General features: G+C 45.8%; 1 protein-coding gene across 2 annotated transcripts in view; it reads right to left on the bottom strand.

The window, feature by feature from the left end:
- LOC138580293 (cadherin-like protein 26) overlaps positions 1-14,099 on the bottom strand; it is a 769,589-nt gene that overhangs the window by 520,039 nt on the left and 235,451 nt on the right. For both annotated transcript variants that reach the window (XM_069650709.1, XM_069650708.1), the window contains exon 2: positions 9,792-9,872. In XM_069650709.1, coding sequence (XP_069506810.1) covers positions 9,792-9,872 — 81 coding nt within the window. The remainder of the gene's footprint in view (positions 1-9,791; positions 9,873-14,099) is intronic.

The following is a 14,099-nucleotide window of genomic DNA, read 5'->3' as shown; positions in this document are numbered from 1 at the left end:
GATGCAGGTCTTATAACGGCTATGACTCTGACTTTGGCTCCCTTCATGGAATTGCATGAAACAATGAGTGACCATATCAGGGATCAATCTACCCTGATTGCAATGCTCCATACTAAACTGACTTGTTTGGAGGGTTTTGTGACTGGTATCCATGGTAACCTGGATAAAAACAAGGAGGAAATTACATCTATTCAACATTCAATCAACAAAACAGCAACAAAAGATAAAATTAAAAGCAGGAGCGTAGTTCTCAGGAGGTCCCTAAGCAAGTCTCCGACCAAAGACTTACTATCATCCTCTATCATAACCCACTTGGTGAAAACCACTGCGATTTTGGATGAGAGTCGTCCCCTTGCTTCGATGCCTCCTTGTTCGCAGGAGGGCAATGAAATATCTGCTTGCCCCATCCAGGCCCTACCGTTGGTGGTCCATAAGCCTATGCTTACAGAGGGCTATTGAAGATGGCGGAGAGGGCTTGGCATCCACGGGAGGTCCTATCCTTGTTCCAGCTCTTAAAAAATAAGATATGTTTTCTAAACTGTCAACTCAGGAAAGGGGCTCCAGTCCGTCTACCCAGGCTAAGAGATTGGAATTAAAGAAGAAAATGGCGAAGGAAAAAAATGCGCCTAAGAAGGTGGTGCACTTGCTAGGATGCCAAGGTCAATCAGGCCAGAGTGCTGTGGAAGCCCCCCGTCAATTCATTAGGCACATACTTCCAGTGGGGTCCAGGGAGCAAGGAGACCTGGTGGGCATAGTGGAAGCCTGCACTCCAAAAAAGGGGAAGCCCCATGGACTGTAGATTGGTATACATCAGGGGAAATAGATAATGAAGACTCTTGCAATGATTTTACTGTTGATTTAATACATTGTTCTACTTATTCCATGGATTAACAAGATCTCTCTAGCCCCGAGACGGCTGACCAAATCAACTGTGGTGCTAGAACCCTCGTCGCAAAGGGTGGGGGGTTGATAATGAGGGGAGTGCAACCTAAGTTGAGTGTGAGGCGGGTTGAGTCCCCAAAGGTCAATGTGTGCCTCCCACACGACCTACAACACTACATTTTCGCTTAAAGGCCTGGAGGTTTTTAGCTACTTAGACGTTGCCTTAGACAAGCCGCTCCCTGAGGACATTTCAAATTTGTCTAAATCTGAGAGTGAAAGCCCGAGGGTGGCTTCTCCGTTCAAAACACTGGAAGAGAAAAGAGCTTTGTTTTTCTTCCTTGCTGAATCTGGGTCCTCACTATATCGTCACCTGTGCTCTGACAAGTCAAATTCAGCCTGCCGTTGGCAAAAGTAGCTCGCAGCACACTTCATCCCCCAAAAGGTACAATCAACCTCGTTCAAAGGAATAACATACTTTTGTTAGAGCAAATCCTTCGGATTAAAGACAATCTAACACTGAATTTATCTAATGTTATGAGGCTATTGAATACCATCCCAGTCCTAAACCGAATAAAATCTAAAGACCTACTGTTGGTGGAATTTCCAGAGGACCATCGCTGGATAAAGTTATGTTACACTTCACTTCAGCTAGCCAGAAAATCATCTTACTGAAGCACAGGGAGAAGCTGTTAACCTTTGGTTATAGGATATCCGACTATGAAGGTAACACCTCCCAGACTCCCAGTCCTTCTTGTGAACAACCTTGTGAAGTACCACCAGAAGAAAGGGTGGACCAGTCTAGAAGCTCCTTGCCCCGCTATCCTATCAACAGGAGTGTTGATCCTCGACCCGCTTCTACTCTGAGTTTTTCTTCTTCTGATTAGCAACTCTCAACTCTGACCTGGGTCTCTACATCTATGAGTACAATGGAGCAGAGAGCTTGCGATAGCTGGTCAGTTATCTGGATAAGGTGGATTGGAGTTGGCTGGCTTGCTCTCTGGCCGGCGGGGCATTCATCTGCATAGCGTGGGGCAATTGGGATTGGGGTGGGGTTACAGGCCTCGAAGCAGATGATTAGTATTTGCTGTTGGAACACCCGGGGATTCCTCCATTTGTTTGGTGAGGGCATCTCTAATCTCCCACAGTTTGATCTAATCTGTCTCCAGGAGATGTGGTTGAGGTCACCCTGTCTCTTGGATGGCTTCTCAATTTCATTCAATCCGGCTAAGAAAGGCCGGAATGGTCACCTGATTGCTGGCTTACTCATGGCCCTTCGTATTGACAGGGGCTATAGGATTATCTCTGAACAGTGCCCTTCGCCTTTGATCCAGGCTATCATAATCCAGATGGGCTCACCTCCAGTGGGTCGCCCCAGGAAGATCTTAGTTGTCAACCTATACTGGAATGTGGTGCCTACTTGGAGTGAGACATTTTCAGATTCAGTGTTTGCTCTTATTTATGAAGCCATGGCCGTCCATATGGACCTTGAGATGCTGGTGTGCGGAGACCTGAACATCCACTGTTTTGATTTTATGAATACTCTCATCAAAGATATGATTCCCATGGCCCCAAGGAAAGTGGTGCGAAGCCTTCTCTGGAGGAGAAAAATGAACGAAAGAAACATACTCTTTGGTGAATGGTCACATTCCCGGCGATTGCCCTTCTGCTCCTACCTGGAAGAGGGGACTGGAAGCGAAAGTTTTGGATGTCTTTGCTTCGGAACCCCTTTTCTGTGATATAGTTGGGTGGACATCAGGGACACTACAATGATTGACCATAACATCGCAGTCATATCATTGGTATATTAGCCGGCCAAAGAGCATCCTCAGCTAACCTGTAGTTTTGAGATCGAACCGAGAAGAAATAGGCTGAGGAAGAGACCTATTCAGGTGGCTGCATCCAACTTAGCTTCAAGCCTAATCCCTGTTATACAACCATTCAAAGCCTTCGATCTTAAAGATATGGCCTCAGACAAACCTGGATTTATCTTGCGCAACGCGCATGATTCAGAAGTGACCAGGCGGAAAACAGCTATGAATAAAGAAGTTCGCCTCAATTCTAAAAGGCACATGGCAGAGGCCAGGGACTATTCGAGATGGCTAAAGCAAGATATTAAGAATGGGCTGAAATCACACAAGGACCTCATGCTCCAATGAGAGGCGGAGAATATGCTATTTCACCTTTCAGAGAAATATACAGCTGAAATATGGAGACTGCTTAACCACTTGTTGGCCCCCCAAGAAGCCCTTTTGCTCAATCTGATTACAGAGGAAACTTGGAAGTCCCATTTTGAACAGCTTTTTAAGGGTGGTCAAGTTGCAAATTTCCAAGCAACAAAGGCATCTGAGAGCCCTTGGTCCTTTTCAACAACTTCGAGCGACATATATGATGGTGTCCGGACATTTCATAGAAAAAAGAAATTCGTCGACAGGACATTTGGTCGATGTAATTTCGTCGAAAACCAAATGGTCGAATTTTTTTTTATTTATATATATATTTTTTAGGTTGTAGTTTAGGGAAAAAAAGGGGTTTTTAGACAAAAAAGGTGCTTGGGGAGACCCCCCCCAAAAAAAAAAGGGTAAAAATAAAATTAAAAAAAATTCGACCATTTGGTTTTCGACCAAATTGGTTCGACCATTTGTCCAGTCGACCAATTTTTTTCGATCAAATGTCTGGTAACCATATATGATCTGATGCAGAGAGCCCGTAACTCAAGAGCGGCTGTGCCGGATGGGATGTCTAATAGTCATCTGAAAGAAGACCCAGACTTCTGGTCCGCCAAGTTGGGTTTCTGGTTTGATCAAATTAAGAAAGTTAAAAAAATTCCACCATCATGGACATGTTCATTGATTGTACCGATTCACAAAAAGGGTGATAGGTTGGTCCCGGGCAACTACAGGCCCATCACCTTTCTAAATGCCAGTGGTAAAATCTTTGGTTCATTATTTCTTAAAGCCCTTACCACCTGGGCAACATCTACCCACACTATATGACCCCTGGCAAAACCGGCTTTGTAAGAGGTGTGGGGACTTCAGTAAATCTCTTTATCTTAAACATCCTCAAGTCCAAGGCGAAGGCAAAATGGGGGGCCAACAACTACATATGGCATCAATTGACTTGGCGCAAGCCTTTGACTCTATAGATCACGTAACCTTGTGGAAAAAACTGGCGTTGCAGGCGTTAAAATCCATGGCGCTAAGGGACCTTGGAGATAATTACGGCACCGTAATTTACGGTGGTGTAATTATCTCCTTCCCCACTCCCATTATGCCCTATGGGGCAAAAATGGGAATGGGGAAGGGTAAATGGGAAATGGGGATTTACCGCCCCACTCACCTTGGAATGGGGTGGTAAATCCGCCAACCACCATGGCGTAAACATAGTTTACGCCATGGCGGTAAAGGTACGACCCAGGCGGTAATTTACCGCCTGGGTCATAATGAGGCACTCTGTGTGGTTTCTCCTTTACTCAATGCTAAATATGTTTTCCATTCACCTCAAATGTTGCATAAAGCAAGGTAAAAAAAAAAATGTAAAGTAAAAAGTGTATTATCTCGGTTCGCCAGCAGCACCTTAACCCTGGCCGGTCCGGAGAGCATCTGTTAAAATCTTATTTCAGGGTCCTGCATTGAAACGTTTCTTTGGGGTTTGTTGCACCCGGTGCCAACACCCGAATGGTGAAGCCACTTAGGTCCAATAGAAAAACAGATAGCTACATAGATAGACATAGAGATAGGTTCTAAAGACCTGTGATGCTTTAGCATTTACTTCAGTCTCAGTTGATTCATGAACTAAAATAAACAAAGAAACTTCATTACGACCCAGGCGGAGGACCATGGTGCTAATAGCACCATGGTCCATGCCGGTAACTTACCGACTCCGCCATGGAGAAAGGGGGAATTACCACCCCATTACAAGGTTGGCGGGGCGGTAATTCCCCCTTCCTCCATGGCCCTTCCTCATTCCCATTTTTGCCCCATAGGGCTCAATGGGAATGGGGAAGGCGCTAAGTTCGGTACCGCAAATTGCGGTACCGTACTTAGCACCAAGGTCCCTTTGCGGGTCCCTACTTTAAAGGCTGGTGTAGACCAGCCGTTAAGCTTGGGTCCCGCAAAGGGACCTCGTAATCAGGCGCTAATGGGTTAACGGCGCCGCAGCCTTTTACGCCAGGGTCGTAATGAGGCCCAGTGTCCTCTGGTTTACAGCCTCTTTAGAATGTATTGTGTTTAGTTAATTGGTATCTTTAATGGATAGTCATGTTAGGCATATTTCCCACGTGATTGTTTAAACAGCCCTAAATACTGCATTAGCATCATGATGCGAGTGATACAGTTACATCTGTGCCTACTGCTTTGAGAACTTGCTATCCTATATCTCCAGTAATATTCGATCTCTTTGTAGGGCCTCCACTGTGTCATGTTAATCCAAGTTAAACTATTGACAGTGGGCCTCATTACACAGTAGGCAGTGGACCAAGGTGCTATTAGCACCTTGGTCCATGCCGGTAAATTACCGGCACCGCCTTCGCGGAAAGGGGAATTACCGCCCTACTCCAAGGTTGGTGGGGCGGTAATTCCCCTTTCCGCCATTGCCCTTCCCCATTCCCATTTTTGCCCCATAGGGCATAATTGGAATGGGGAAGGTGCTAATTATGGTACCGCAAATTTGCGGTGCCGTAATTAGCACCAAGGTCCCTTTGCGGGTTGGGTTTTAACGCCTGCAAAAAGCAGGCGTTAAATTCCCCAACCCGCAAAGGGACCTCGTAGTACGGCGGTAAGGGTCACCGTTACCATTAACGGTGACCGTTAACCCTTACCGCCGTCCGTGTAATGAGGCCCAGTATCTTTAGGATGGTTTGGCTTAGGGTAGTCATCACCTGTCATCTCCTCAAGATAAACTGTTTGCAAATGCTGTCAAACAAGTTGTGACAAGTGTTAGTTGTCACTGTTGACATATGTCAAGTCTCTATTGTTTTGTTTCCATTTCAACCCCTTCTATCTTTGACCTATGCCTCTTTGTTTTCTTGAGGTGACCTGTAAGTGTTTATTTATTTATTTATTGTGTGCTTGTTAGGTGCTTATACAGCAAGTAAAATACTGTTTAAAACGCCCACAGGGCGAAGGGAGTGAAATACATTACAAAACACAATATTTAAGAGCAGTGGGAGGAAAAAGGACAAACCTACTATGCCCTGTGAGTATTCAGAACGTGCAAGCGCAGCAAGGAAGAGGCCAGAGGGGTAAGTACTGGGGAGTCTGAACTCAAGGGTGAGCCAAATATGAAGTGCTAGGATTCTTGGTGCTACACGGCCAGAACCACGTTAGGTGTAAGTGCGAACCTCTGGGGCGGAGGGTGTGCCAATGCAAGTGCTGAGGGTAGACAGGAGAGAGTGAAAGGGAAGGTGGAGGTAAACAGGAAAGTCTTAAGGAGTTCACCAAATTTAACAAAGTCCTGCTCAAGGCACAAAGGGAGAGGGAGGCTGTTCCATAGAAGGGAGCCAGCAGAGGAAAGCCAACGGCCACTTACACTCTGTTTAGCAAAACGCTTTACACACAAAGAGTTTGTGCCAGAGGAACGTAGTGGTCTAGAGGGACAGTGTTTATTAAGATAAAGTTGATGATAGTGTGGTCCCCGGGCCCCGACAGCTTTGAGGATGATGCAGAGGGTTGCAAATTTAATCCATGCAGGAACCGGGAGCCAGTGAAGACGTTTTGTTGTGTGAAGGAGTTGTGAGAAGGAGTTGTTTGAGAAATAAGAATTCACCAATTCACTGCCGAGTATGGCGTCTAGTAGAGCCTTCTATGAGAAAAAGCCATCATCACCAAGCCATTGTCACCAAGTCATCACTGACCATGCCTCATGTGCCACAAAGGCCACTTTCACACTCAGAAAGATGGCAACCGGGATCATGCATAAACACATAAACATGACCCACTTCATGAGACATATGCTGCATCTTCAAAAGTGGATTACAGTCATTGTTTTGATTACGCACATTGTATTAATTAAAATGTTATTTATTTATTTTTGTTATTTATTTCATTTGTTACACACCCAGACCCTGGGGTATCACGGCGTGGTTACAGACATTTTAGGCATTAATAGTCACGTAATTACATAAAAATGGACATTAATGCAAAGGAATTACAGTGCAAAATTACAACATAGGACAATACAAGCATCATTATTTACATATTCTGGAACTGAACATTTACTAAAATTGGCGGAATAACCAAGTTTCTAACAGTTTTTTAAAGCCGTGGCAGGATTCCTCTTTTTTTATGGTGAGGGGAGTGAGTTCCAATGTTTAGGGGCCAGAAATTAGAAGCTGCTACCCCCAACTCTGGTGTTTTTGTAACAGAGTATTGTCATGAGCAGATTATCGTTGGATCTCAGTAATCTGGTGGATTCTTTCTTATTGCATTGTTCAGCTAGATGGGTGTTTTTTTGTAAAGGCATTTGCAGGTGATGCATAGAGTCTTAAAGATAATTCTGGCTTTGATGGGCAACCAGTGGGAATCCCTCCTAATCTTGGAGATGTGGTCAGATTTTTTTATTCCTAATGTAGCCCGTAATGCTTAATTTTGCATTAGTTGTAATTTATTGAAGTTGGTTTTGGAAGTCCCTAGTAATAACACATTACAATAATCTAACTTTGATAGAATCAATGCCTGGGCCAGGGTGATGCAGTTAGTGGGTGTGAGAAATTGGCGGCTTAAAGCAATTAGTTTCGAAGTATAAGAAGTGGATGAGGAGTGTGCACTTATATGTTTGGCCATTGTGAGGTTGGCGTCTAGGTAAACTCCTAAAGTTTTTACTTGCTTGAGTACTGGAATCAACGTGCCATCTATGTTGATAGCGGAGTAGTCCGGGTTGAGGGCACATACTTTGGTTTGGGATCCCACGATGAGAATCTCTGTCTTCTCATCGTTTAGGCAGAGGCTATTTACAGACATGCAGTTTTGGATTATGGCATACATTTTATTGTGTTGGGCGAAATTCCCTGCAATCGGTATGAGGATCTGGCTGTCATCTGTGAAATTGGTATAGATGACACCCATGTTGTCTAATGCTGAGAAGAGAAGCTTTGTGTAAGCATCAAAGAGGGATGGTGAGAGACACGAACCTTGAGGTACCCCAATGGGGACTAGGATGGGGTCAGCAGCTTCTTTCCCTATGGAGACTCTAGTTGTGCGTTCAGCTAGGAAAGATTTCACCCACATGATGGCATCTTTGGAGAAGTTGAAATCATTAGGTAGAGTAGTGCACAATTTATTGTGATCCACAAGGTTGAACGCTTCAGACAGGTCTAACAGCAGAAGTATGCAGAGTTTTCCTGAGTCCCTGATAGTATCCATCTGAATTTTCAGGTCGAGGGTGCCGTTTCCATGCTGTGGTTGCACCTAAAGCCAGATTGTCTAGTTCCAAGGAGCTGGTTTTGTTCCAGGTGGACTTGTACTTGTGTATAGTCTATTTTGTCTATGATGTTGAGCAATAACAGGACCGTGGTTGGTGGGCACAGTTGGGTCCAAGATTGTTTTTTTTAGAAGAGGGGTTACCCAAGCTTCTTTAATGCTGGCTGGGACCGTGTTGGTGTTGACAGAGGCATTGATAAAGTCGGTTATAATAGGGGCGAGGGTGGATGCACATGATTTCACTACTTGCGCTGGAATGTTGTCCCCTTTGCAGTTTCAGGCTTTTAGCTTGGAGATAGTGTCGAGCACTAGTTCTTGGGTGACTGGAGCGAAGTGGAATAGTAGTTTAGTATTCTCATTAGATTTAGTGGGGGAGTTGTTATTTTTGTCAGCTAATATTTGTCTTTTAGGTATTATTTTATTTAGTAAAAGAGCAATCTTAGCAGATAGAGCATCTTGAATGATGGGGCAGCATTCTTTGCTAGAGTTAGAGGTTGTGAACGGGGTGCTGTTTTCCAACTCTCTCAGGATAGAGAAAAGTTCTTTACAGTCCGACAACACATTGCTAATGCAAGTATTGTAGGCATTAGCTTTGTGGGTGATAATTGCTACTCTGTAGGTTCTATTTGTAGGTTCTCCTTAGCGATACTAACTCTTTGTTGAACCAGAAACAGGTTCTTTGTCAGCGCAGTGTGTTTTAGTTGTTAATGGTGCTACTGCATTGATAGTGGCGGTGAGGCATTTGTGGTAGGAGTCTGCAAGGATGCATGGGCTGTCACTGGTGACCGAGTTAGTTTTTAGTGTTTTGCTAAGTACACGGGCAAAATTGTCTGCTGTGAGCTTGCAAAGGTTTCTGGCTTCACTTCGTAAGTGTCAGTTACATTGGTCTTAAGGGGGGGCAAGATTCATTGAACATAAAAGGGGTGAAGGATTATTCCGGCAGGCCACTCTGCCCTCGCTCAGCTCAGAAGGGGGTGGGGGAATCTCCAGGACATCCCTATGCTATGTCATGTTATTTTATGGTAATAAGCTTTTATACTGTGCCCAATCAGCACTGCAGTAGTTTCAAACACTGCTTGCTAGGCCTTTATTACATTATCAATGTATATCTTAAAAATGTGTTTTTAATATGAGATATGTACATTGAATTGATTTTTGTATAATCAAAGCAGCCCTGTATGACAATGCATCTAATAATAAATATTGAAACAAAAAAAAATAAAACACTCTGTGGAGTAGTAAAATTGAACAAGAGGGAGATAAGAGGATGGGAAAGAAGGAACTAGATGTTACAAACAAAGGGAAGAATAAGAATGGTGCAAGCTAGTATTTGCCACTTCAGCGTGCCGTTGGTAAGTGGTTCACGTTCATACATGCGTCGTATTTGTCACTAGTGGGACTGTTTACCTCCATGCATTCCTAATGGCGTGCATCGTTCTACTGACATAGCCATGATGTGCTTGCAATGCAGTGCATAGAGGGTGTGCTTCTTACCTTCAGACTCCTTGGCACCTTCCGAGACTGGCGTCTTATGGCAACTTTGTCATACTGGAGTGACAGGTTGATAAACACCACCTAGAAAGACAAGAGGGGCCATTTAGTACTCACTCAGTCACAGTGTAAGTGGATCAGCTCTTACTTTATAAGTACTGTAGATGCAGATATACATAAGGCATTGATGGGCGAGGCTGCAGGCCAGGCACGTGACATGCCAATGTAAACAACCAATTATATTACGAAATGTGCATGCCTGGCTTTGCTCTCCGCTACGAATGCGCAGTTTCAGCTGCCTGCAAATGGGCACTGATATGGCACTTGCAGCCTATGGGCCTGTTTTACAAAACGTTGTTCAAAAGGAAAATCACATTGAAAAAAACCTTTGTGAGTCAGGGCCTATAGCTTCCTTGTACAGCAATTAGCAGTTGAGTGCAGTTCAGTGCAATCCCGCTCTCCTTCGTCCCTGGGTTTTCTAAGATCTAACTGAAGCATAAAAAGGCCAAGTCTCTTGACAGAAATATCCAGAACAGGACTTTGAGTCCACTGTGCTTCTGATTGACAGAAGGTTTAGCAGGCATGTAACTGTGACATGGTGGCTGCTCCCTGCTTGCGCTCATTCAGGGGCCAGCGTCATCCTGGGGGAGTGATGCTGAGGCAGTGAGGTAGGCAATAGCTTGCCAGGAAGTGATTTAAAATTATGGGGAAATATCAGGACAGTGAGCGTTGTGTGCTTGTGCTGGCGGCGTACAGGCACAGGTTCTATACAAAAAGGACACGGAGACGGAGATGGTGTCCATGCAGTCCCCGCTCGTGCACTTCCCTACGTGCCGACGCAGGGCCGTCTTTATTTGCTAGCGTGGTGATGGCATCCGTTATCACGCACTTGTATCACATGACACTCCTCCTTTTTCATAACTGAACAATAAACATATGAACAACACACTGCAGTGCATATTAACATGTTGGTGCATGCATAACGTAAGTATAGTTCTGCACTACTCATCTGTCAGGTATACTTCAAGGTACGCCATTCGACGCCTGGCTTCACGGGTTGGGTACCTCTTCTCCTCTGGCAGTTCCAGAGGTATGTCTGTCCTGCTCCCTGGGTCGTAGGCCTCTCCTCTGCCTCATTCTGTGTCAATCACCACTGGTCCTCATCAGCGGGTTCGTTATCATGCAGGTTTCATCTTTGTTCCTAACCTAGGCCTGTCATGATGGAAGAAACTGCAATTGTGGGTGCCAGTAAAAACTCCATCTGAGGCGCTCACCATGGACCCGTTGACATTCATCACTTGGAGAGGCCACGGCTCGTGTGTAAAGGATAACTTCCCTGTGGGATGCCGTGACCGCACGAGAACACTATCGCCCAGTGTGACAGGATAGTCTTGGTGGTCACTCCTCTTGTTCTCTCGTGCAATTATTCTTTCTCTTTCCACTCTCACCGCAACTTAATTGATAGTCTCGATGTTCTCTGTCCGATATCTGGGATAAAACCTCCAGGACAGTGTTGAAACAGGGCTTCAGCCGGCACCATTCCAGTGTTCTGCGATATTCCAGCAAAAACTGGAACTGCACTCTACTCTCACACATCCCCTGCCCATGGGCTATGCAGAATACATTGTACAGTGTACTCATGAAGCGTTCTGCTTTGCAATCAGCACATGGCAATATTGAGGTAATCTTCCTGTGGCGCACTATCCTCTACTCCGCGAACTCAAGGAATCAACCAATCAGAAAGGGTGACTCATTGGGCCTCATTAAAAGTATGGAGGTAGTCATGCTGCTTTTTGCGGCATGGCTCCCCCAATACCAGGTACCGGGTCCGGGTTCCTTGAATGGGGAAATACCGGACCCTTCTGACCTTGGAGGGCCTGGTATTTCCCCATTCAAGGAACCCAGACCCGGTACATCCCCATTCCCATTGAGCCCCTATAGGGCTCAATGGGAATGGGGAGGAGACTAACAACAGGCCTGTTAATGACGGGCCCGTTGTTAGCATCCTGGTCTGCTCGTGGGACCCGTTAAGGACGCCTGGTTTTAGCAGGCGTCGTTAGTGGGACCCGCGAGCAGACCATGTAATAAGGTGGTAGGGGGTTAACGGCGCCAGCAGCTCTACTGGCGCTGTTAACCCCCTACCGCCTGGGTCGTAATGAGGCCCATTGTCTGAGCACAGTACTTTGAGGAACCCATGAGCAGCAAAAACGTTCTCTAATGCACATATTACGTCTGGTAGGGCAGTGGATGGTACAAACCCGACCTCCGGGTAACAGGACCATTGACCTATTACCACCAGGAAGTGAGTGTCCTTGTGGGTGGAGCCAAAATGCACATGCACCATATCCAAAGGAGTGTTACTCCTCTCCATACATTCAATGCATGGCTCAGCGTGTTTAGGGGCACCATATACACGATCTTACAAACTCTTCGACCTTCTCCTCCAGAGCTGAAAACCACACTATAAGGTGGAGCAGTGCCTTCGTTTTTACCACCCCTTGGTGTCCATGGTGGGTTAACTGAATGACCCTCTGCAACAGTGATGTTGGCAAAAGGATTCTGGATCCTCGCAGCAGAAGTCCATCGTCCATAAATGTCAGCTCGTGTCTCACATGCCAAAGGTGGGTTAGGACTGTTTTAGCCTCTTGAGTGCACTTGTTTAGGTTACTTAGGACATACTTCCACTCCCCCTGTGGCATAGTCTCCCTGCAGCACACTAAAGCACTCATCTTGCTCTGACATTTTCCTTAGTTCTTCTATTTCCATTGAGTGTGGGGTGGCCCCTTCCATGACAAATTGCACACATTTGTCAATATCTACGGCATTAGCGTCTTCGACGGACGCCAAGGGTGTCAACACAGGTAGTCGTCTGCGTTCCCTGTACCCGGTCTGTATACCAGGATGACACTGTATTGTTGTTGCACCAGAAGCCACTTTTAATTCATTGCTGATGGCTTTGCCGAAGCACCTGATATTATGGGGAGGAGCGGCTTGTGATCCGTCACCAGTCTCACTGACTTGCCAACAATGTAAAAGTGGAAGTGGTGGCAACCCCACACCACTGATAGCACTTCCCTCTCAATCTGAGAGTTGGGTGCTCCATTGCACTCAAGGCTCTGCTCGTATATCCGACTGTTAGAACATCGCCCCACCGGGTAATCTGGGTGAGGACCGCCCCTAATCCAAAAGGACTGGTGACAACGATCAGTTCTGCATCCAGGCACGCATCAAAGAAAGCCAGTGTGCACTCCTCTAACAGGACGTCCTTGATTTCATTGAATGTATGCTGTTTGAGGCGTGTCCACTGCCACATAGTTTCCTTCCGAGTGAGGCTTCTTAGTGGTCCTGATATGGATGCCAGATTTTTGATGAAGCGACCACAGTAAGTGGCCATGCCGAGAAAGACTCTCACCTCAGACACTGTCTTCGATGCTTTGGACATTGGAACATCCTGGACCTCTGCCCCATCTGCTTGGACCCCTCCTTCTTGAAAAATGAATCCAATGATTTTGACTTTCCTTTTAAGGAACTCGCATTTTTCAATATGTAGAGTCAGGCCAAGAGCGCGGATTTGTTCTTGCACCATGGCCAAGCGCTTTAGATGCTTGGTTTCTGATTGAGCGAATACAAGGATGTCATAATTTATGTTCAGTGCACCTGACAGGCCAGTAAGGGCCCCTCAGATGGTGTTCTGAAAGACCTCAGCAGCTGAGGATATCCCGAAGTTAAGTCTCTTATAGCGAAAGAGTCCTCTGTGGCTCGAGAAAGTAGTAATATACCTCGACTCTGGGTGTAAGAACAACTGATGACAGCTGTCCCGAAGGTCTAATTTTGAAAAGAGCATGGCCCACTGAGGATCAGTGATGATATCATCAATGATGGGCTGGATGTGATGCTCTCTCAAAATGGCTTTGTTTGGTAGGTGCAAATCTACACAAATAAGAACATAGTCTGGCTGCTTGGGTTTTCTGGCAATCACAATAGGGGACACCCAATGGGTGGGACCTTCAACAGACTCAATGATGTCCATGTTGACCAACTTCTGGAGCTCCTGCTCAACCTGTCCCGCAGGTGAAAGGGCACCCTCCTGTGTTTCAGGACCACCGGCTCAACAGTGTTATCAATGTGGAGTCTCACTTGGTCTCCTGCCATCTGCCCGATGCCAGTAAATACATCATTAAGTCTCTCCAGCAGCGATTGTATGTCCTCCATGAACACTCCATAGGCAAAATGTACTAGGTTGAGTGCTTCTGCAGTTGTGCACCCGAGTAGTGTCTGATCACTGACTCGGGACATGAAAAACTGTGCCTT

The sequence above is a fragment of the Ambystoma mexicanum genome, chromosome 3p (genome assembly GCF_040938575.1).
Source record: "Ambystoma mexicanum isolate Mex_15411 chromosome 3p, UKY_AmexF1_1, whole genome shotgun sequence".
Classification (NCBI taxonomy): domain Eukaryota; kingdom Metazoa; phylum Chordata; class Amphibia; order Caudata; family Ambystomatidae; genus Ambystoma; species Ambystoma mexicanum.
This window is presented reverse-complemented; position numbering and strand designations above follow the sequence as displayed.